Raw genomic sequence first — 23,608 nt, forward strand, 5'->3', positions numbered from 1 at the left:
GTGAGACACTCAGAGCCAACGCATAATGGGTGTGGGCTTCTGTGTCACACAAAACCTGGACTTGTTTCAGACAGCTAATGCTGTGCTAAGGGTTTGGTCAAGCTGACGTTGAAATCACAGGTGGAAGTGCCAAAAAAATTGGTCACTAGCAGCTAGTCCTAACTTCTGACACACTATAGAAAGATGGCAAAATCAGAAATGTGGTCTATGCTAAGTCATGTTGCAGTAAGCCACACCAAACAAGCTTTTAGGAGAGGACTCAGTTTACACATTTATTTACAGTTTAAAATGAAAAAAAAACACAACACAACATTTCCATGCAGCGTCTGAAAACAGTCACACTCGGCCATGAAGGTTTTTCGAGAGACTGTCTCTCCATATCAACATATCTGAAGGACATTGGAAATCCATGTATACAAAGTACCCGCACAATCAGCCTCCAGGTAACAGAATTAAGAAACAAACGTTCATACACTGTTACTGAATCTTCAGACCAAAGCTATATCTTATATTAGAAATACTACAGCAGGTTACATACAAAGATCTATATATAACAAATTACTGTTTATCAGAGCTAAAGAACTCCGCTGTAAAGCCATTGGTTGCATCACTGAATGTGGCCATCTCCGTTCTGCAATCCTTATGGCCCCATGCTCAAAGAGCGTGCAAAGATTGCAGAAGGATCAAGTCTTGAATGAAAAACACACTCTTAAACACGGAATATCTCAAAAGAAAATTACTGCCAATTCCACTGTATTCCTCTAAGATAATATTTCATAATATTAATATCAATAGCTAGAATTTTTAAATTAAATATTTATTATTAGCTATTGCCCTTGGTGAATAAAAACACTGAATTTGAATTAAAATGCAGTAAAGCTAGATGGAAACTTCATACTGAGTTCTTCATTCCCAGAGTCTCTTCTACCAATGCCCTGCAATGGTCTTTAAACATAATTTTAATTTACTAAGACAAAAACATGCCTGGCCCGAAGCAGCCACTTATTCCAATGGGATTGTTCACATATTTAAAATGGCACATATGTTCAGTTTCATCACTGTACTGCAGCAGAAATAAGAAGGCCACCTACACTACCATAGCCATCTATACCTGCAACAGTAAACTGAACAACTACACACGTCTTACTGTATCTCTATTAGGCTTTAGCTTCTAACAGCAAGTACAGGTAAGAGCATTCATCACATTTAAATTTAAAATAATCATGATTTGAACTTCACAAACACTGCCTTTTTGTTTTTTAATGGCTAGCCTAAAGCCAAAAACAAACAGCTTTTAAGGGAATAGCAAAGAATAAATTAAGATTTTAAAATCTTAAATGTTTATTATTATATAGATTAATATCAGTAACAAACAAAATGTGTATTTCGATATGAAAAAAAATCTCTTTAAATTAAGGGCTTACAAAGCTTCCTGGAAGGACATCTTTCCTCTCTCTAATTTTAAAATAATTCCTAGCTTTTTGTGGTATGCACGTGAGTAGTGGCGAAAGAGGGGCATCAGCCATACCTGCAGAGAGAAACAGATAATTATAGCTTACCTCAGCCAATATTCACCTTTCATAATTGTCACATAATTGAAAACACAGCTTGAGTATCTACATGCCTACTTAAGAATAAACAGGTATGTGTTTAGATGTGAGGTTTTTATAGTGGTAACATTTTTATTGTACCAAATTTCTATGCATTTCTAAACCATGCAGACTCTCTCTTATGCAAGGTATAAGAAGCAAGTAAAATGATTAGAATATTTAAACTTGAAACGATTAAAATATTTTTCCTGCATTTTACAGAGTTGGAACACTCACCTGCTGGCGCCAAGGATTTCAGTGATTCTAATAGATCTGGGCTAGAAAACTTGACCAGACATCTGAATGGCTCTCTTCTCTCCAAAACATCCATGTTAGGATCACTTTTAAACATTGTCTCAAGCTGTTAACACAAAATTTCCAGGCAGTATAAGAAATGCATGCATTTTATGTGTTTATTATCCAAACAGTGTAATATTTGGGGAATCATAGAATCATTTATTTTGGAACAGAAATTGCGTTGTCTGTATGACATGATACACTCAGAGTCAAAAACTGTACAGCTGTATGCCCAATAGCTTGTACATCAGTGTGAGTAGGTACAGCTGTAAGTAATATTTCAACTCACTTTCAATGGACATATTTAATTTTTCAAACTTTTTGAGTCAAGTACAGTCTGAACAGGTTAACAATGAAGTAGGAGAAGAATCAACTTAAAAAAATATATATATATTTCTTAATGGTAACATGATTTTAGTTGGAGAAATATTTTGTTAATAAAATCAGAGGGTGCCACCCTGTGGTAAACAGTTCTCTGGTGGAAGTGACAGCCAGTTCAATAACACAATAAATGATTAGGAATCTCTCAGAGTTTCCAGCGGAAATCAGCATTATCCATGAAGTTAAATGACGGTGTTATATGTCATGTGAGCTTTAAATGTACTTCAAGTAACCGTCATTCCTCATGCCTCAAAACACAGCAGGTTTAAGTCTAGCTTTGTTACAAAACCAAGTCAAAATGCATAATTAACAAGGTTGAAAGACTGAAACATGATCTAGCGTTTTGACCAAGTCTCAATGCAAATCTGTTTCCAATGCTAGTTTTAACTGATTTATTTTAAAATGTCTTCCTTGAAGTTTGAATAAATACTGCATTTATTATTTGCAATTTAACATAGCTATAACTATGTTAAAATTACAGAAAAACAAAACAAAATTTATTGACTTCACTACCTTATATTGTGCAAATTCAAGTTTGGGTTGGGGACCATCACCAAAAACTTCCTGATTCACTCTCTGTATTCTTTCTTTCTCACTTTTATCTTCTTGAATTATCCTTACGTCCACTGCAGGGGAAAAAGCAGGGAAGCAAAGAAGAAAAAAATTATAATCAGAAACAAACCAATAAAAAGACAACCATTTCAGCTGATATAAATATTATTTTTCAGATTGCGTGAATGCTCAAACAAAAAATTGGAAGTAACAATTTTAAAGAATTCATCATTGTTTCATATGGTAGTTGTTTGCATCACATGTATTCTCATTCATTACCAAGAAAGAAAACAAGCTAATAGGAAAGGAGATACAGGTCATTGTATATTCTTGCTTTCATAAACATGTGTCCAGTGACAGTCATGGGGAAAATATTTACCTCTCCTAGTGATACCCATATTATCCAGGGATGGATAATATGTCAATGTAACACAAGCACATTCCCTATTATGAACCTCATTCAGTAAGCCAGATATTTTAAAGTGCAAACCTTACAAGTAATGACATTCAAACTTCTATTTCATTTCAAACACACATACCATTTTCCGTGGGTACGTTCTTTTGTTGCTTTGGATAGTGGGTCTGGAAGTTCTGGGAAAAAATTAAAAGGAAAAAAAAAAAAAAGAATTTAGTTCACTTCTACTTTTAGAGGCTTTAGCTCAAAAGAACTTTCCAGATTTCTTTTCACTTCTTGTTCTGAAAGTGAGTATTTCAATTTTTGACAACTACAAGAGTACAAAGCCCAGCTTTATTTTGAGTAAACGATCCCCATCCTATGATATTTGTGAACATTTCCCTAATTACAAGCGTTACATGGGTGAGCAGAGTAAGTGTCCATTCTAACAGCTTCCAAATCATTACTCTAAGAAGCTTAATGAAACAATGCTAAAAAGTCCTAGGATTGAATTGGTCAGGTACACAGACTAAGTTTAACCATCAGGAATAATAAAAAATAAGTGGGCTACCAAGTAATTACATCACCACTGTAATGTTACCTTAATGAAAAGCTGTCCACCTCAGTAGTTCAATATTATTGTAACTTGATGATCTCTTGGAAGAGGTGAATTTTTCCCCTGCTAGGGGGTGAGAACTAGGCCTGAAACAAAAAGCAAGACTCATCTTAGGATGTACTTGTGAAGCGGCTCACCTGGCTATATCTCTTAAACACAATATCTTTAAGGGAGTTTAAACAATGACTTCGAAGCTCCATTTCACGGATGTCATGGTAATTGGAAGCAACAACCAGTGCCTTTAAATAAAAATTGAAATCGTTTTAACATCAGCTTTAATCATCACTGTGTTTATAGTATAGAAAAAGAGAGAATTTCTAGACATTGAGATGTTTTTGTTTCAAGGGGAGCAACTGCTCTTTAATTAGTAGGACTCATGTCTTAAAGATGCTGCATAGATGTTTACAAAGTATAGGGTAATCTACAAAGCATTCAGTAGATTAACCAAATAATCAGATAGCCTTATCAGCTAAAAATACATAAATAAAGCAGATTAATAAAATAATTAAATCACTAGTATGAACATCTGATGAACAGATAAAGAAGAATACAAACACTGAACATGACGATTTTATGGAAAAAGATAACATTGCCTGATGAGCTTGTGCATTTAATTCTTGACATTGTTAACTTTAAGAACCGTTAAGTACGTCGATTTAACTTCAACTTCTGTAAGATAATTTAACTCAATATTGCCTAACATTTGGTTAAAGTAGAATAATTTAAGGTCAGCAAATCACAATAAATTGAGTTTATTCATGATGCATATTCTAAAGGTCACAAAGGCACAAAGATGAGAGTTGTGTCCCCCCACCTTCTTTTTTTTTTTTTTTAAATCAAGACCTAAGGGGGAAAAAAACTCACGCAAATTAAAATATTTCATTAAGTGACCAATCTTTACCCTTCCTCTTAGAAGCTAACAGAATTATAGATCCACAAGACTGTGGTGGAGTCAGGGTATACACAGTTTTGTTCTATACCTGACATAGCAGAGGTAAGTTGCTCTTAAGCACAGAGACAGAAATGAAGACGTAGGGAGTCTGTGAATGGTATACAACATAGCTGGTTTTGTACTGGTTTGGTTTTGTATATGGTGTTCCCCACGCAATTCTAATCCAGATTGCATTGTCCTCATATTCTCGAAAACTGATGGTGACCTGTATAAAAAAAGAAAAGTTTTACTTGAAATGCAAAATCGACATTCAGGTGTCCAGAAAAATTAAGGTATTAAACCCGCAATCACAAGACCCACTACAATATACTATACCACTGCTTGAATAAGAAACAAATCCCACTAGCGTGGTAAGGATTGTATTTAAATCAAATTTTCACAGGAAAATGATAATCTCACAAAGAGAAAAAAGTCACTTTTCAAACTGTAGTATGATTTTTATTTTCCTCGTTCAGAAGAACACGTATATCAGTGGGAACTGAAATAATTTATTACAAAAATCCCAATTCTCTCTTTTGGGAAAAGAGCAACACAACAAAAACGTGTCTATTTAAATGGAGGACAAGTGGTAATATTTCAAAAATCAGACATTTGAAAAACTAAACTTTTGATCAACTTAGCTATTTTAGACCTGAACATATTACTTAACACTGTTCAAGAATGCACAGTCAGAATTTTGCAGAATATTCCCTTTTCTGTTCTTGTAGAACTGCACCTCAGTTACTGTTATGTTCAGCTGCTTTCTACGTTGACTCAGTCTGGGAGACAAGAGTGGGAAAACTTCCTTGACAAAAAAATTGCTTTGACTGAGGCACACAGTCAAGCTCTTCGTACAAATAGGTTGGAAACTGTTTGAATATGTGGACCAATATCACCTCTCAAAGTTTTTATAAGCCTTTTCCCCCCCCTTTCTTTAAATGAAGTTACTGCAAATCTATTTGAGCTTTATGAATGAAATATGATTACTTGTTAGTCTGATTTGTATTTGTTGCCCTCTACTGTTTGTCAGTGGGAATACTTTGTGTCAAGAAGCGGTAACTAATTATTCAAAGGCTTTTTTCTGCTCCCTGGCTTTAACAAAGCAATTAAGCTAAAGGAAAGACTTCTACAAATTGCTCAGTAAAAACAATAAGATGACAGCACCTCCTTCCAAGACTTTTCTTACCATGCTCCTTTTTGTAGACTAGAAACTACTTCTTCCTATTGACAGAGATGTTTCAGTCATTGTAATATAAAAAGTTAAGGCTAAGTTCTCACAACCATCAAAAAATGTCACTTTAAAACCAGAAACTATTTTTAATGCCATATTTCAAGTCAAGCTCATATTTTATTTAACTCCAGCATAACTGTAAAGTTAATAGAACAAATATGCAATAAATTTTTCCTATTTTTCATACACTTATTATCATTCTTACCGTGAATAATTCCATTTCATTTTGATGCAGATTGTAAGAAAAAAAAAGTATCTTGCTAATCTTATGGAAACAATCCACTGACACCCAACCTGTGCAACAAATTTAGAATGGATTTTTTTCTTACATTTTTCAAAGCTGACTGAAGTCGTCCCTTAAACTTCTTTTTGAAATTTGAAAAGTCAAACAAGTCCGTTTCTTCCCCTGTTAAACAAGAAAATAAATTCAGTTTATAAAAAAAATAAACAGAATTCTGTTTATAAGAACTAGTTAAGAGAGATTTTCACAGTTTTGCTGAAAAAATATTAAGGAGAAAAATGCTGATGTTGCATAGCCTTCTAAGAAGAGCTGTATATTAAATGAGCCTCATTATTGATATATAATTATATATATATATATATGTAAGTTACTATTTGATTAGTCATTACTTTCCAATATTTTTTCCAATAATTTCCAATAATTGCTAGAAAATTTAAAATTAAAAGTATTTGAAAAACATTAAAGATAAATCCTTAACAGACTTTGTATTTAAAATATATGCTATGAGGCAGCACTGCAGTAAGCTGCTAAGGACAGTAACAGCAAGGAAAGGTACTTTACCTGTTTTTTTCATCTGGTAAACACTCCACATTCTTTTGTTTGGATAGATGTTGTTGTCTAAGAAAAATAGGAACTGCTCAATAACATATCATCCAAAAGTAATTAAAAGAACAAATCATTTTATATCATTTTATACTTTTATGACCAGGTCATTACTTCTGATAAGGCAATATAATTTATTCAGCATTCTTAACTACCATCAATAGCAAACCTAATAGCCAAATACTTTTTTAATTAATAGAGATAGGTAGATCACTTGTAATTTAGTTAAGCAACTAATAAAGGATATTTAATGTTTTAAAGAAGCGCTTGACCTAAAAACAAACAAGTTTAGGGTTCAGCGCAAGCTGGGGAAGTCTCTACATTTACAGCTGTGTTCTGGGTTGACATCTCTTTAGAATTTAGGAGAAACAAACATGCTATTGGTGATTTAGAACTTTGGAAATTAAAAAAAAAGGCCAGACTCAATAGGATTAATCTAAAATGTAATCTTTTTCCAACAAATGCATCCATGCCTTATTAAGGCACTTGCTATGTAATTAAAGGACTTAGCAAGTTACTCAGGAAAAAAAGAAGAAAGGAAGTTATTTTTACTTACAAATTATGTCCAGAATGGCTGCTTGCTTTAGGTCTGCAGAATTTTCCTGGAATGAAAAATGACAGAGCATGGTGACTGACCTGCATTTCCAGAATGCTCTATTGTGCTATTTGATGGGAAAAATCTCAGGACAGGTAGTTTAAATCACATTGCACTCAGATCCACAGCATGCACGCTCTCCTCTAAGAAACCAAAGGTGGTCCCAATGCATACAATATGGTTTAGAGATATCAGTAATGAAAGCTATTTCAGCAGGGTTAAGTTCCTTCTGCAGCAATAGCAAGAACGTAGTGTGATGTAAAAGCAATTAGAAAGTAAAATTAAGGGGTATTAGTGACAGTATGCAATGTTGACTAGTATTTCACTGTCGGGAACTTTAACATGTTTGGTTCTTTATTTAATGTTTACATAAACATTACATAAACATTATGTTTACATAAAAAGATATAAGAAACCATGACACTTCATGTTATAGACAAGTATTTCAAAAACATACAATTTTAAAATTCTGATCCTAAGAATAACTTAGTAATTAATTTGATCCTTTTGTGGCAAATTATCTCTGAGTATGAAATTCAAAGAGAACTACAAAAGCTACAGAATATAAGATGTATCAATACTAACTGTATTTGTCACATCTGGGTTATGATACTATATATAGTTCTGATACACCAGAGGCAGAGTACAACAGAAGTAGCAGATCAGAAAACTTTTCTGCTTGCAGTGCGCAGAATGGAAGTAGTTCTAGACAAGGAAATTTTTCAAAAACTTGAACTTATGAAAAGTCTCCTCCAAAAACTAAGCAAGTGATATTAAAATGGGAAGGAAATCAAAACAAAAACAAACAACAAACAGCATGAAAATTTAGAGCACTCAGGTGTCAGCCCAGGTATATATAGCCCCAGAGAGCTCTAGACAGAACCACTGAATATACAAAACTGCGTAAATCCTCAAAATTTTACATTTACATGAGCCAACCGTGAGTATATGCTTACACAGCAAAATAAGGATGTTATTATAGCATGCTTGATCATTCCTACAGCACTACATATGTTATACAGGAGGCTTCAGCAGACAAACTAGTGCTGTCATTACCTGCATGAAAGAGCTTTTCACCAGCACTACATAAAGAGTAGACATCTCAATTAATGCCTTCATTTTGTAGTTTAGAAACACCCTCATTTTGTAATGAGCTGACACCCTGAGCTTTAACTGCCTCAAACACCTCAGGGCTCCAAACACGGTACTTCCATGTTCAATAAGAACTAACCCTGCACTCCTACCAACCCTGCACAACCAAGGCTGTTATTAGCCTGCCTTGACATCTCCCAGCCTACAACCTATCACTTAATGCTAGATTATGGCCAAATAAAATCCATTTTAGCCACTGGCGATCCAATAAGTGCCCTGCCGGCCGCTGGCTGGCAGCCCCGAGGGGCAGGCTCACCTCGCAGAGCTGCACCACCTCCTGCGAAATGCTCTCCTTGGTCTGCCGGAGGTTTATAGCGCCCAGCTGGGTGTCGGACAGGAAACCCCACTGCCGCAGCACGTCCAGGATTTCATCGCGGGGGATTTTCAGCACGGTCCTGCGGATGTACTCGGCGACGACCTCATCCATGACGAGAAACACCTCAAAAACACCTCAGGCGGGGGGCGCAAGGGGGGCGCGCGGTGCCGCCCGCCTCAGCCTCAGCAGCAGCAGCAGCAGCAGCAGCAGCAGCGCGCCCGCCTCGCGCCCCGCCAACCGCCGCCCGCCTTTCGAAGCGCCCAATCAGACGCCGCGCCTTGCTCGGCCGGGCCAATGGCAGCGAGCCCCGCTCCGCGCGCGGCCCCTTCCCGCCGGGCGCGCTGAGGCGGCTTCCGGCCGGGACTGAGGCGGGGGCGGCGCCGTGGGGCGGTGCTGGGGGGCTCGGCTCTGGGGAGCGGAGTAAGTGTGGGGGGAGGCTCCTCTATAGGGAGAGAGGGGCTATAAAGGGAGGGCTTGAGGGGAACCGTCTTTGTGCAGCCTGCCCTGAGGAGCTGTGTTTTTATCCTGGCCTGTGCTGGGGCTGCCCTCTGGGTGCCCCTGCTCGCCTCACGCCTTCAGTCCCGGCTCGAGGAGGGCTCCCCGCAGCCCCCTTGTTCTGTCAGGGAGCGGGGGACTGCCCGTTACAGCTCCCCGAGCTCTTCCTCCCGTGTCCCCTCAGGGCTTTAAAGACTATTGGAAGTGCTGAGAGCTGGGGGCAGAGAGCAGTGTGTGGTGTGGCCTCCTCTGTGTAAGTTCTGATAATTGGGGGCAGCAGCGCCGTGCTCCTTACAGCGGAGGTGTAACGCTGGCAGCCTCCTGCCAAGTGCTGTGCAGCTTCCTTGAGCAGCTCCTGGTGCTCGAGGGGTGAGGCGTTGTGCTCTGATGGGAGCATGGTCCTCTGTGTCTGTTTCTCTCAAAAGCAGGAAAATCCGTGTACAGTAGACAAGGAAATTCTCCTAGTTATTAAATTCTGGTCTTTTTACCTGTTTAATCAAGAAATGAAATAGCAATGAAGTGAAGCATGGCCTGGTGGATGCAACTGAAGCGCAAGAGCAGCTTGCACAAACCAGGAATTTGTCTACAGCACCTCATCTTTGGCATGCTTTAACTTTATACTCACTGTGTCTTGTCATTCTTGACTGAATAGTCTTATTTTCCATTTTCCTTGTGTGATCTAATATAATAGGTCTGTTAATTGCACAATCGTGCAATCTAGTTTACCTAAATGCCTGAAAACTATGGATGAATGCGCCTCTTCCAAGAAAATGTGCATTTGCATGGTTGGAGCTGTAGTACTAAGGTAGTGCTGCCATTAGTCTGCCAAGGAACATGATCTGTAACTATCCACTTGGTCGCTTTTTTCTAAGGATGCTTGGATTGGATAGGGAGAACATGGGGTTTATGAATACAGGACAGCCAAGCTGATCGCAATCAGTAGCTTTTGAGTATCTAAGAGTAAAATGTGATCCGTCATAGTAGGAAGGCAGCAGGAGTAGAAGGAGATTACATCAATAATATCTTGTGATGTATTGTACAGTGTAACTTACTGCAAATTGTAATAAAAATATACCATTAGTTGTCCCTTTACACTGATGCTTGTTGTATGAATATGTCCTTAAGTAATCAATAAGAGGAGAAAATGCCTGATTGTGCTTTAGTTGGTCTATTATTTTAGTCAGAAATGAAACTGTGGAAATTACTTAATATTCAAATTAGCGTTCAGCTTGCTTCATTCATTAGGACTAATGCCTTCTTTACTTGCTTTGTTAAGTGTGAAATTGGCTACCATCTCACTTTAATGGGTATTTACTGCTGAGAGTAACAGGTGAGCAGTCATTCTAATGGGAAGGATGTTGAACTGTGGGCAGACAGCAGTCATGAAAAAATTAAAATGAATTTGAATCTTATTTGCCAGGCTATTTTCTTATTCTTTAGGCTCAGAGAAAGTAAATAGAATCTATAAAGAAAATTTTAAAGTGGCATCATTCCCCCACACTGCTTCTTGTGTTTCCTTGCTGCTTACAAGTCTTCAAAAACACATATCTAAATTATTAATCCCCTTCCATTCTAATTTGTGATATTGGAAAACAAAGACTGAAGTTTAAGAGATTGTGACTACTTTTTAATAAGATTCAGGCAAATGTTATTTATTAAAGTGAAGGTGTTTATTCACCATTTAATTTGTTGGAAGAGTGGGCAAGCTAAGGGTCATTCTCAGCGTGCTTAATGGCAATGGAAGAACAGCAGCATAGAATGACACCAGAATATCCTGATCTGGAAGATGTTAACCCTGTTAATGAAAGCTGAAAACAGGGTCCTTAGTTCAGTTTCCCAGGCTTTTGAACTCCTGTTAATCAATTGTAATTTCTCTCTTCATTGAATTTTTAGAGTACTCTGAGCTATCATCAGAAACATTCATAAGTTAATGTCAAAGACTGATAATACTAGGAATGCAGAAATTGTGATCAAATGATTTGGCTAGTATCTTCAGGTAACGTAGGCTGGCTAGGTCTGCAGCTGAATCCTTTTTTATGCTGAAACTTCACATAAGCTTACAGAAAAATGGCAATGATTTTAGTAAACAAACAGCTGGTGAGTTGTAAGTATTTTTGTCCAAAGTCAAACTGGACGATACTGTGTAACTGAGAACTTCAGACCAAAATGTGTGGCCTTACTCAACTTGTACAGTGAAATAAAGTGCAAAATGAATGTTACCCATGGGATACAGTGGTTTTCTAGGGGTTTGTAGGTCTGCCTGCCTTTCCCTCCTCTGTTAGCATATTCTTGGTTGCACTGCTGCCCTGTGGGTGTTATTTGAGTGTGTGCAGCAAATGTAAGCGTTTTGTGGTGCTGTAGAAAGCTCAGTGCTTCGGGATAAGGATCTTAGTGAATAACAATGAGGATGCAGTTAGCTGCAATTTTTCATCTTCAGTGTTGACAAACAAGGATTTGTGTTTTACTCTAAATAGTCTTTTTTTTCTGATCACTATGTGAATTTCTTCTTCTTTTTTTCTTTACTATTGTCTTTGGAAACTTGGAAAAAATAAATAAATGACTTACATGTGCAACTTTTTAAATGGAAAAAAATGCAAAATTTGGTTTAAAAATAGCCTTTTAACACATTCTAATGAAATATGGAAAAAAATCTGAGAAAAACATTTACCTAAATTGAAACTTCAATCGATTTCTCCCAAACATGGAAATATTAAGCATTAAGCTAATCAGTGAGCCTAAAAAGGCAACCTCATCTACTTTCCTTTCTGCTTTGGGGTAGAAGAACCTGATTGGTTCTTCTTTTATAGGAGATTCTGGAAAAAGGAGAAAGGAGCTATATTCCTTTTTTTTTTCCCTGGATTCCTGACATGCTGGTCTTACGCTTCATTTGGGGAAGAAGAGGGAATGTACAAAGCCCTTTCCTTCTCCCCAGGTCTAGATATTTCCCATAAGGAGGTCAGGAGGAGAAGCTAGCGACTGGAGAGCAACAAGCACTTCATCCTCGATCTTGTCTTAACAGGCGTGTGAGTGAAGTGCATGCAGTGTTCTTGGCCTCTTCTGGGACAGCCTTTTGGTTCCTGACTACTGGCTAGGTATCTGTAATTCTATAATACTTGCATATTCCTTCTATGCATTAAAAATAAATATTTGATGTATTGAACAAATGTGTAGATAGGTTTTAAGATTAGGGATGAGTGTCAATTCTTAATTTATATGTTGGTTCCTGTTAGGAAGTCTTTAGCAATTTGATATACATAGTGCTCAAGATGGCTTATGTGTGGATTATCTTCCAGGTATTATTTTTCTAAGAAAAAAATGTCATCGCTGGAAATTAAGTATCGGTGTCAGAGATGTTAAGGCTTTTGATTCTTTAAAAATCTGTTTTATATTGGAAACCATAAAGCTAGAACATCCTTTATTTTCCTCACTTTAAGATGAACTGCACTTTTAATTCCTTTTTTTTTTTCCCTTAAGGATAGTGTAGATTTAGAAACTGGTTAAGGAAGTTGACAAAAACAATTGTCTTTATCCATGTCTTCCACCTTCAGAAGCTAATAGTTTATAGGAATTTGCAGTTAGTTCTTAGTTCTTTATGGCACTTGAACCAAATCATTTAGCTAAACTTACACTGTAATTTTTAACAAGGAAGGACAAACTGCAGAATTCAGAATCTCGTATAAAACACATTGAAGGGCAGAATACTTTTTCACGATACGATGAAATATGTCTATGTGTTTGTGTAGAAAGTTCATCTAAATACTTCTCTCCAAATATTTGCTTCAGATATTAATGTTTGCTTAGCATTCTACAGTCCATTTTCTTCTTAATATAATTGCTGTATTTTCCTAATATTTTTCCTCTACTGCTAATATTTCTTCTACAGCAATTTCATGTTTATGCTGACATTCTTTATCCAGCATTTCGGTTAATAGTTTCCTCAGAGTGGTTTATATGTCTTTTTCCCAATCTTTCTGCTTATTTTTTTTTTAGTACTTTTTCATACTTAGTGTCCTTATGAGCTATCAACTATATAAAATTCTGTCCATGTGGACTTAAATTTTAGTAAGATGGCAACTTGCTGCCTTCAGGATTATTAAAAAGCAGCTAAAGAAACCAGCAGCTCATACTCTCTTTTATCATACGTATTTTTGTTACCCTTGAAACTCTTTCTCTTTTAGTCATTCCCCTCTGGCAAAAATATTTTAGCCTTATGTGATCATTTGTAGATCTCTGGCTCACCTGACACTCCTGAACATAAATATAATATTTAGCTCTGATAACGCTGTTCAGTCGTGAACTTCAAAAGTACTTGAAGGCTCCAGGTAAGCCTTGCATGACCTCTGTAAGATGTCTTGTTATTTTAATCTCTTGTAGCCTACATGAACTGCATGCTATATCTGGTAACAACTAGAAATATTTTAATATTTGAATATTATATGAAAATTAATGTAAGGAGCACTGGCCTATGTGTGAACTGGTGTGGCTTCTTGGACTTGTGACCTGCAAGAGGTGCCATTGGGGATTCCTTTGAGTCAGGTGTCATTAGAAGGCTTTTAATTGATGAAATACAATTGTGATAATTGTTACCTCTTTGTGCCATTGATAGCTTTTCTGAGAAAACTCTGCACATGGCAGTGATTGCCAATGTTAGTTTAGAAAGAATGATTCTTTCCTTGAAATACTCCCTTTGACTTTCTGGCACGCGGTGATGTGCACGGTGCCTGTTTCTCTAGAGTGTTACCATTGCTTTCTTCTGAGACAGCCAGCTCAGCTGACAGTTTCGGGAAGAGCGATCAGAGGCTGAATGATGAAGAGGTTTAATAATCAACCGGGTTCCCGTGTGTTAAAGTAATGTGCAGACATCGAGCAGGTCACCCTCTCAAGGGAATGCTAACTTTGGTGCTCTCAAAAATTCTACTGATAAATTTAAAACATATTGACTTTGTGGTGTGCAATCAAAAGCTGGTGGCAATAACACAGCAGGGTTCTTAATCACTTTGCTGTTACAGTCATGCGCCTGCTGTCATATTTCTAAAGGCTCATTTGTTAATTTATTGAATTGAATGCTTAAGCAACTCGCGTGGTTTCCAGCTTCTGTACTAGGAGTGTGTGTAGTGTAATGTTAGACTTCCTGATAGCATGGGGGAGAGTCTTGAAATAAATGACTGGAAGTCTCTGCGACATGATGCCGAATGTATTCTCGTTGGTCTCCAGAGCCTTGTAAACTTGTTTGGATTTTAAAAATTTTGTTTGCTTGTGGGAATGTAATTCTTGTTAAGCAGAACACATGATGGGAAATACTGGGTAAATTAGTGTGGATATATTTGGCTTGAGGAGCTATTACTTGAGTATTCTAGGAATAGAAGAGTAGCTCATAGCTGCCAGCACTGCAGCTGAACATTGGAAGTTTGCAATTGTAAAATCTGACCTTTGACTACTCATGTTTAGATTGTTTAGCTGGAATGTTAAGACAGTGACAACAGCTTTAGTACAAGGTGTAGTGGTATTTGCCTGATGCTTGCAGCTAGTAGGCTGCTCTCTTTGGGAGGAGGGAGGATAACAAAAAAATACTAAATAAACAAGCCAAAAGAGATCTATTTAACTCAGGGGCAGTATGGTTAATATAAGGAGAATTTTGTGAAGATGTCTACTTGTCCTAGTACAACTGGACATTTTTACTTCCCTCCCTGGTACAGTGATCTTCTGAAACAAAGTTGTCATTATTTTAACCATTGTTATATCACATTATCATCCCTTGCAACAAAAGATCTTGAAAACTACTTCTGGGAATATATATATATTTTTAAACGGAATATATATAATTTTAAAGTAATATTTAAAAAAATAATGCATCTCAAATTGGCTCCTGCCTCACAGAGCCCTGCAGAAGAGGGCCTGGGGGTCCTGGCTGACACGAAGTTAAACATGATTTAGCAGTGCACCCTTGCGGCAATAAAAGCTAATAGCATATTGGGCTGCATTATTATGTGTACCTAGCAGATCAAGGGTAGTTACTATTTCCTTCTTCTTGGCGTTCTTGAGGCCACATCTGAAATACTGCGTTCACCTCTTTTGATCACAAAGAATATAAACTCTCAGTTAAACTTTAATATTTGGGCTCTGCAGATAAACAAAAGTGCTGGTTTTACTTGCCTTACCTGTATAATATGAACTTTGTATGTTAAGCATCATTTTTTATTTTTTTGTATAATATGTGATAATTTTTTAAGTGGTCAACTTGAACTCTTATTTATACTTTTTTATACTTTTAATGTATATATTTTAATATTGTTTAATCTTCTCAGATTCTTGGCCTTGAACTACTAACATCATTGCTACCTAAGATGCATCCAGACCTGTCTCCTCATCTGCACACTGAAGAATGTAACCTAGTTATCAGTCTGCTCAAGAAATGTCACAAGGAGGTAAGGAGTTCTGAGCAGAGAAAAGAGTGGGTGGGATGGGAAATGAGCGTCAGATAAATTAGAGTGTCATATGATCATAGAGAGAAAAAACCTCCTTTAGGCAGATCAGCCAGGAAACGTAACTAGTATACTTTCACTGAAGAGGTATCTGACAACTGTGTGTAAAACTTTGGTTGTGATGTCCTAAGGAAATAAAAGAAAACTTTAAATTTTCTGTGCTAGTGCTTGACAACTGTGGACCTATCTAAAAAATTTAAATGATTTCTGTGCCTTTTAGTACTCTGTGCATGCGTGTTTCTCTCTCAAAATAGGCAACTTCAAATGCTGTCTTTTTGTATGCTTGCAGCTTTTCTGTATTCCAGCTGTCCGCAGGCCAGATGTGTTAGTCTATTTATAAGCAGATGTGTCGACGGGGATCAGGGCATGCAGCATGCCTTACGTTCAATGCTTGGAAAGCTAAATGTGAATGGGTACTTGCCTTCTTAGTGGGCACCTACTAGGATGTAAAATACCAAGTTGTCTTGAGGCAACTGCAGCTTCGTCACTGGTTCAAGATGGAAACCTCCTCTCTCTCATTTAGCAGCCATTTAAAAAATTTGATCAGTAGTAAACTTCAGATGTAGAAGTCGGCCCCGGCAATGAAAGCTATCTGCAGCATTGTTGCATTATTATTTATAATACCCAGTTCTCTGAGTTACTATAAATAGATGTTCTGTGCAGATATATTTATGTATTCGTACATGAAAAGTTAGTCTAATTTTAGTTTCCATGTGTACAAAAGTATATTTAAATGTTGGATATGAAGACAATGTACAATGGCTTATGAGGTCACATGCAATCTACAGTATTTTCACCTCCATGTTCATATATGTTTATGATTTTTTGATAATGTTAACTGTTTTGATCAAAATTCTAAATTTATCTTTCCCAAAGTCATTACAGAAAGAAAAACAAGGCTGACAATACATGAAATATGAGTGAAAAAGTTTGGGTGAAAGAGGGATAACATTTTTGAAGATCTGATTTTAAAGTAGCTAAACTAATGTAGAAAAAACTGTAGTAGTACCTGATTCTTTTTTTTTTTTTTTGATTTCTACATGATGACAGTACAGAGAACAGACTTCTAATTGCAAAATTCAGTTTTAGTGAATATACTGTACTGGGTTTGTTCAGCAATTTTATTTTGCTGATTTTTTTTGTTACTGCAATATTTTGAGGTGTAAGCAACCTTGAATCTGTTAATGACATCTCATACATGACATTTCTTACACAATTGTCTTTCTGTTCCTATGCTCTGTGTAGATATTTTAAACCTAAGATAGAGTTCTTGGGTAGAACATCTCCAGACTTTAAAGTCAAAAGGTGTATTAAGTGTAAGGTTTGTTTTTCTTGAGTTCTATAGTTTGTCTTCCTAAAATGTTGTTTTAGGCAGCTTGAGAGATTGTAGCAACTTTATTTTTATTAATTTTTTCTTAGTTGATTTTTTTTTAAAGCAACATTAATGTTGTACAGGTGCTTAGTAGCTAGAATTAAGCTAGAAGACTCTTTGTACATTAACTATTATGGTATCAAAAGGATTGCCAATTTGAACGACTGCCACCCTCAGTTAAGAGGACAATAAAACTCATAGGCAATATATAATTAAAATGTCTTGAATTTTCATAATTGTGAAAACACAGCCAATCAGGAAAGAAACTACACTCAGATTTGTCCTGCTTTTTGGTATGTACATAGCTGGGCTTCCTATACATTGACCTGAATCTACAAATACTCGTTTACTATTTGAAAGTAATGGCTGACTTTTTTTTTTTTTTTTTTTTAAATGAGTGTTAATATACATGTATTTTAAATAATGTAGCTTATTAGACTACCTTGGGTTTAACAGAGAGCTGGAACTGAAAGTTGTACTTCAATTCAATGGCAGCAAGTGATTCAAAGGATTCTGTGGCCAATTTGTCTTAGCAAGGTATTAAGAACAGCAATAATACAGTCAGGCACACGATTATATTCTCTTGTTTTGGTTTGAAGCTCATCTTTTTACATGAAGAGGAATTGCTTTTGTCAGTCTTGTTCTTGCCTATGAGAACATACTTGTGCTAGGGCTCTCAAAACAGAGAGTGAAGATGGCTTCTTTCATATCCATTTAAAAGGAAGCAATAAGTTTTTGTTTTAAATTGAAAGGAAATGTACTGAAATAGTGTTTTGAAATTGAAGTCACTGAAATCTGAAGAGTCTGTGATCTTAATTATAGTTATCAGTGACTACCTGCTGTTTTGTCAAAATGCTGAAATGGCCTTCGGCATTCATTATATATGAAGATCCTTTATATATAATTTAAATTAATGTTCCTGAGGGGTGAAAAGCCTTATCTGGAATTGTATGTACTGTATTTGCATTTTCACGAAAGTCAGTTTGATTTATTTTATTCCTAATCTAGGACCTCCCCATTATATCAAGTCTTAGATCTAGTGGGAAGAGGTTAATGGCATTCCTATTCGATGTCGTTATTTTGATTATTTTTTTAACAACTCTGCTCTTATGCCAAATGTGTGCCTTAAAAAGACTTATTTTTATAGATGGCAGCTGAAAGAAATGCATATTGTCTTGCACTCATATCGCTGTAATGGGAGTAATAACTATTTTGGAAAAACAATTTCCCCCCCTCATAATCTGAGCCAAAATGAGTTGACAGTTTAGGAGTCTGCCTAAATAAATGTAGATTCCACTCGGTGTGTGTACTAGTAAGACTGGAGTTGAAATGTGGAGTGCTCACCTTGAAATTAGGCATACTGGTGTGAGAATAGAATAAAATATTAAATCTGCATTGGATGAAATATAAATGTTTTAAAAGCAAGATCAGCTTGAAGTAAAGTGACCATTTATCACATGCAACTGCTTCGGTGTCATCTGATGCCCTTTATAAAGCAGAGAGGTATAAACAAGCTAATTATAGCACTGCCATAGTTAAGTGTCTGTCATAAACTTTATTAACCCACTCCTAAATTCAGTCATGTTCTATTGGCTGACATCTATCTTTGCCCACTATTTGAACTCTTAATAGTGTTCGGCATGTTTCTATAAATCCATCTAACCTCTCATCAGCTGCAGAAATGTGCATCAGTTTCCCTAATGAAAACTAGGTAACGCTTAAGTATGCTCAAGGCCTATAGTTGAGCTGTGTCATAAATGCATCCTTTTCAACTTTGATATTTGGGGAAACATTAACCATCCTGTTTTTATACTACTTTTAATGTTTCAGTCACTTAAGTTTAGTGGCTGCATCTTTTGGACCCACAACACATTCTTCACATAGTAGGGATAATGAAGCACCGAGTTCTTTGCCTCTGGGATGCCTGGAGATCTTCCTACGTCTTTCTAAATCACAAATGAGTTCAGAACACAAAGTTTCTGTATGTTAATGAAGCCAGTGCTAATTGTAAGACTGATTCCTAGATCAATAAAATGTATGCTCTACATTTAGACTTAATGGCTCCAGTGTAGGTATCACATTTCAGTCTGATAACACAACATGGTGAGTACCTTAAACTTTCAGCAAGATAGGGATGCTTCAAATGCTGTTTAGAAGTAACAAACACCTAGCTACTCAGTAAAAAAAAAATTACAGAGCATCATTTTTCAGGAAAAGAGAGGTGGAAAAGACAGCCAGGATATGTTGCAAAACCCAAGTGACTTTTAAGAAGTTTAGAGCTTCAGAGGAAGAAACCTTTGAATTGTATTTTTTTTTTTTCTTCTCCCTAACTTATTAGCACAACATTTTGAAATTTTTTGGCCATTGCAATGATATTGACCGTGAGATGCGGAAGTGCCTAAAGAAAGAGGTAAGAAATAAACAAGTTAATAAAAGCTAAATATTTAATACAAGAAAATTAAAAGTCCATGCAATAGAAATTGTGTTTTACTAAGTAGTACAGAGCAATAAAGAAGCCTTAATATGTAAGCACATTCTGGAGTGAGCTCTTGAAACCTCAATTATACTTTGACCTGACAAATTTACCTAAAAAAAAAATATTGCATGAACAAGCCCCAAAATGGTTTTAAGATCCATGCGAGTTAGGAGATGCAACTCTGTCTTTGCTTGCTACTTTTAGCAAGATTAGACACTGGAAGTAACAATTGGGATCACAGAGGATGCTGTTAGAGTCAGTATTTTCCTGTGAAGATATAAATATACGTGCTGATGAGTTTTCCTTACATGTTTTACTATTTCAGTGTTTTTCTTGTCAGATTAAAAATCTTGAAATAATTGCAGAGTACAGTTCAGAATGATTGCTTCTTGCACAAAGCTTTGTGCAATAATCACTTCTTGTATTTTGTGAAACTGGGTGGAAGTCTCAGATACATCATTAACACGTAGTGCATTTTGGGTGGGTCTCAGATGCATCATTACATGTTGTGCAGTTTGGGTGGGTATCTGGCTTTAACAAATGGCATGGACTATTTTTGGAGATCCAAAAATAACCAAATACACAATTTTAACCAAGCAAATACTGCAAATAGAAACTGACACTTCAGAGGTTCCTTCTAGCCAGAACAGCTTGGGCCCCTCTCTTACTGCTCGCCCCTAAATTGGTCTGTGGGAATTAATTTCATCCATACTTGTGCCAAATACCATTTTTTTACCATGTAAAAACTGTAGCATGGATTTGAAAAACACAGTTTCTTTCCTTGTGACCTTATGTTTTTTTATTCCATTGAAGCCATTATATTAAAAAGCCTTCTTGAAGGCTATGTTTGTCTGCCTTCTTAAAATATACATTAGTATGGTATTATTATAAAGAACCTGAAAGGTTGTTCACAAGCATAGAATAGCTACAAATGAAATTTCTGAAGATCCATTGTTCTCATTCCATTTAAAAAAAAAAAGAGTTAGTGGAAAAAATAGACTAAAAAAATAGTCTGACAACAAATTCATTTTTCAGAAGGCAGACACTTGCATTAGTTCATATCTTTTAAAAGCAAAAGCCTGACCAGTGCTTTAGAATAGCACCAATGCAACTTTTTTCCTAGTTCATATAGGAAGTGTAGCAGTCGTACTTAAGATGGGTATGTAATTAACTTCCTCCATAAGATTAACTGAGTCGTCTTTATTAGAATGTTCTAATACTATTTAGCTTAATAAACTTTAACTTAGAAATAAGTTTTTTAATCAAATGTTAATTTCAAAGTAAAACTAAACTAATATATGGATACTAATATGAACTGCATTTCTAATATATCAAAGATACTGTTTCTGTTCATGAGTAATAAGTCTACACTTTTAAATTTGACTTATCTGTTTAACGATAATAGCTGATCTATTATTTACCTTATCTTTCTTCCAGTATGAAGCAAACAGGGTCAAGAACCAGGAGACGCGACGGAGAATAATTAATGCTCATAAAAACTCTGAGAAGTGAGCTGCACTGTAGCTGGACAGCTGCATCTTGATAGTGACACTCGCATGAAAGCTGACAGAATATCTTTCAGATCACCACTGTTCAATTCAACCTATTGTTTGTGACATGATGGAAAAATAAATGTACTTAAAACGTACTTATTCCTACAAAGTCAAACTGAATGTGGAAAAAAGTGAAAATAATAAATGATCACCCATAGCTTAATTTTTGACCTCGAAAAGAAAAATATTGTGGCAATTCTTTGTTCTGGTGTAATTTTGTTGCAGCTGTTAAGTAATGATGAGTCAGTGTGTAGAGTATTATGCATTCAGAGCTGCTGTATTCCCAGCCTCCTGTTGAGTTGCATTTATTCTTTCATGTTTAGGAGTTTCTTTCGTTTTTTTTTCCTACAAAACACTGAATGACTTTTCATTCACTCTTTGGGATGTTGTGATAACACTGCTTAAATGAATTATTACAAATAAATTTTAAAGGGACATGGCTTGAAATTAGGAGTGGCCTATCAAACAATAATTGGAGTTCTGGTGTTTTTATTGGAACCCAAATCATGAAGTGACCACCTTCAGTTGAGAACATTAAAAAGTGTTTAGAAACTCAGAATGAACATTTTTCAAGGGTTTACAGAGCCTTGCCTTGATTTTATGCTGAGTGTAATCAGTGTATGCTGAGTAATTTTGAAGAGGAACGCTGCCAAAAATACAAGCTATGTTGTTCTTCCACATATGCTGGTACTAAAGGGGAAGTCAAGATCTATGCAGTGTGCACTAGGTGATCCTGCTTGGCAGGAGGGTTGGGCTAGATTATCTTCAGAGGTCCCTTCCAACCTCAGCCATTGCAGTCATAGAGCTGCTTTTCTGGGTGTCTCATTTATTTTAAATGACACTTCTTTCACCTAGCAAAAAAAAAAAAAAAAAAGGCTTGTAAAAAAATAAATAAATTAGTTTTATTGAGCTAAATGTAAGTGTCTTGAACCCTTTTGAAGAAAGAGTGCCTGTTCTCCAATGAATTCTACAGTTTGTTATAAGAACTGTTGTTGATACACAAAGTTATTCTTGCATCTATTTTTTTTTGGGGGGGGGAACAAAGCTATATTTTTTGTTCTACTTTGAAAGATTTATTAGAAGAATTTTACTTATTTTTCAGTACCTGGATGGATCTGGTTAAATTGGTAAAAACTTGACCACAAATGTATCCTTGCAGAATGTGAGTGAGAGTTCCAAGTAAAACAGAAACAACTACTGCTGCGTGTTTTGGTGTGCTCTCTGTTAGAACGAGTACATGTGCATTATGTGAATTAAACACTTGAGTGGTTGGAAGTGATGTAGTCTTTTTGTTGGTGTTCTGAGATTGCTCTTGAAGACTTCATGGTGAAGCTCCCAAACTGGGAACGCTGAATCTTTGATCCTTCTTCCATTTGTGATGACAAAAATCTGCTTCAGGCAAATTCTTAAATTGGATTTGGTGTTGCCTGTAATTTATAAATAAATAGGGAATTGTCCTAAAGATTAGGTTGAGATGCTGGTATCTGAGTGCAAAAGCACTAAAGCTTTCTTTTTTCATCAGCTTCTGTGAGTCCAAATCTTTCACTAAATAGCAATAAAATAATAATGTAAACCACATAATGTAGCTCATTAGTCACAATCATATTGCCAAAGATCAGTCTGCTTAACAAATGGAAGCCCAGGTTTCTTGCACAGTTTATATCGATGCTTTAAACTACACTTAAATACATTTTACAGATAAGCTTTGTCTAATGAAAGTCTGATCACATTCATCTTTCTGATTTTCTTTGCTAATTCTGTGTGAATAGTGTGATTTGGGACCACCCCACACTCCTGTGGTTTTCCACCTTTTTTTGAGGGGGGTTATATTGCAAAGTTGAACATGAGGCTGAGAAGTACTAGTGTAGTAATAGTTACAGTTTATCTGCTGGAGAAGGAGAGTAAGGGTGAAATGGTAAATGTGGTTGTTTTTGTTTGCTTCCTGAAGTGAACTGAGTAGTGATTAGGGGACATGTCAGGTGAAATAAACCTTATTTGTAAGGACTTTGAAGCGAACTTGTGATGTCTGTTGTGCCATAGAGATGTTTTCTCCCCGTTGTTCTTCCTGAAAGAGTAACTTTTAAGAGAGAAGAAAAGAAATTTGATGGAGCTTTCTGTTGCGTCATGTGAGAAACTCTTTGGCACTTCACGTAGGAAAATGGAGAAGGGGGAAATAAAAGCAGAAAAGGCAAACAGCAGCTATGATACGGACCTGGCCAGAGCAGGGAGGTTTTCAGATCCAAGAGCCAGCACAAGTCTGCAGAATTCAAGGATGGGAGGAGTACAGAGCAAGACAGTGATGGCACTACCCAGTAAAATCCTTTCAGCTATA

At 36.3% G+C, this 23,608-nt stretch overlaps 2 protein-coding genes across 5 annotated transcripts; one reads left to right on the forward strand and one right to left on the reverse strand.

The window, feature by feature from the left end:
* Positions 1-245: 245 nt before the first annotated feature.
* Positions 246-9,137, reverse strand: CENPN (centromere protein N). The gene is made up of 10 exons (XM_084533384.1): positions 8,839-9,137; positions 7,392-7,437; positions 6,794-6,850; positions 6,321-6,397; positions 4,810-4,986; positions 3,967-4,068; positions 3,359-3,410; positions 2,781-2,893; positions 1,827-1,950; positions 246-1,528 (listed from the first exon to the last, which is right to left on the reverse strand). The coding sequence occupies exons 1-10, from the start codon at positions 9,007-9,009 to the stop codon at positions 1,413-1,415; spliced, it is 1,035 nt and encodes a 344-aa protein (XP_084389510.1). The 5' UTR covers positions 9,010-9,137; the 3' UTR covers positions 246-1,412.
* Positions 9,138-9,186: 49 nt separating this feature from the next.
* On the forward strand, positions 9,187-22,473 carry CMC2 (C-X9-C motif containing 2). 4 transcript variants are annotated; one of them, XM_084533460.1, is made up of 5 exons: positions 11,198-12,485; positions 13,620-13,715; positions 15,699-15,818; positions 19,586-19,657; positions 21,161-22,473. In XM_084533460.1, exons 3-5 carry the CDS (start codon positions 15,738-15,740, stop codon positions 21,233-21,235), a joined length of 228 nt encoding a protein of 75 aa, XP_084389586.1. In that variant the 5' UTR covers positions 11,198-12,485; positions 13,620-13,715; positions 15,699-15,737; the 3' UTR covers positions 21,236-22,473. The 4 variants fall into 4 exon arrangements, with proteins under 4 accessions (XP_084389585.1, XP_084389587.1, XP_084389588.1 ...); XM_084533459.1 differs by lacking the exons at positions 11,198-12,485; positions 13,620-13,715 and adding an exon at positions 9,187-9,318; XM_084533461.1 differs by lacking the exons at positions 11,198-12,485; positions 13,620-13,715 and adding an exon at positions 9,386-9,646.
* Positions 22,474-23,608: the final 1,135 nt, after the last annotated feature.

The sequence above is a fragment of the Aythya ferina genome (assembly GCF_964211825.1).
Source record: "Aythya ferina genome assembly, chromosome: 12".
NCBI classification, from domain to species: Eukaryota; Metazoa; Chordata; class Aves; order Anseriformes; family Anatidae; genus Aythya; species Aythya ferina.

What these genes read in the sequence shown, in the direction of transcription:
- CMC2 (XM_084533459.1), top strand. Translation starts at nt 15,738, where the DNA reads ATGCATCCAGACCTGTCTCCTCATCTGCACACTGAAGAATGTAACCTA. An exon ending in TCAAGAAATGTCACAAGGAG is followed by an intron (nt 15,819 to 19,585) that starts GTAAGGAGTTCT and finishes CTAACTTATTAG; the next exon opens with CACAACATTTTGAAATTTTT. An exon ending in GGAAGTGCCTAAAGAAAGAG is followed by an intron (nt 19,658 to 21,160) that starts GTAAGAAATAAA and finishes TCTTTCTTCCAG; the next exon opens with TATGAAGCAAACAGGGTCAA.
- CENPN (XM_084533384.1), bottom strand. Translation starts at nt 9,009, where the DNA reads ATGGATGAGGTCGTCGCCGAGTACATCCGCAGGACCGTGCTGAAAATC. An exon ending in GAACGTACCCACGGAAAATG is followed by an intron (nt 2,894 to 3,358) that starts GTATGTGTGTTT and finishes TTTCCCCTGCAG; the next exon opens with TGGACGTAAGGATAATTCAA. An exon ending in TTGAATTTGCACAATATAAG is followed by an intron (nt 1,951 to 2,780) that starts GTAGTGAAGTCA and finishes TTGTGTTAACAG; the next exon opens with CTTGAGACAATGTTTAAAAG.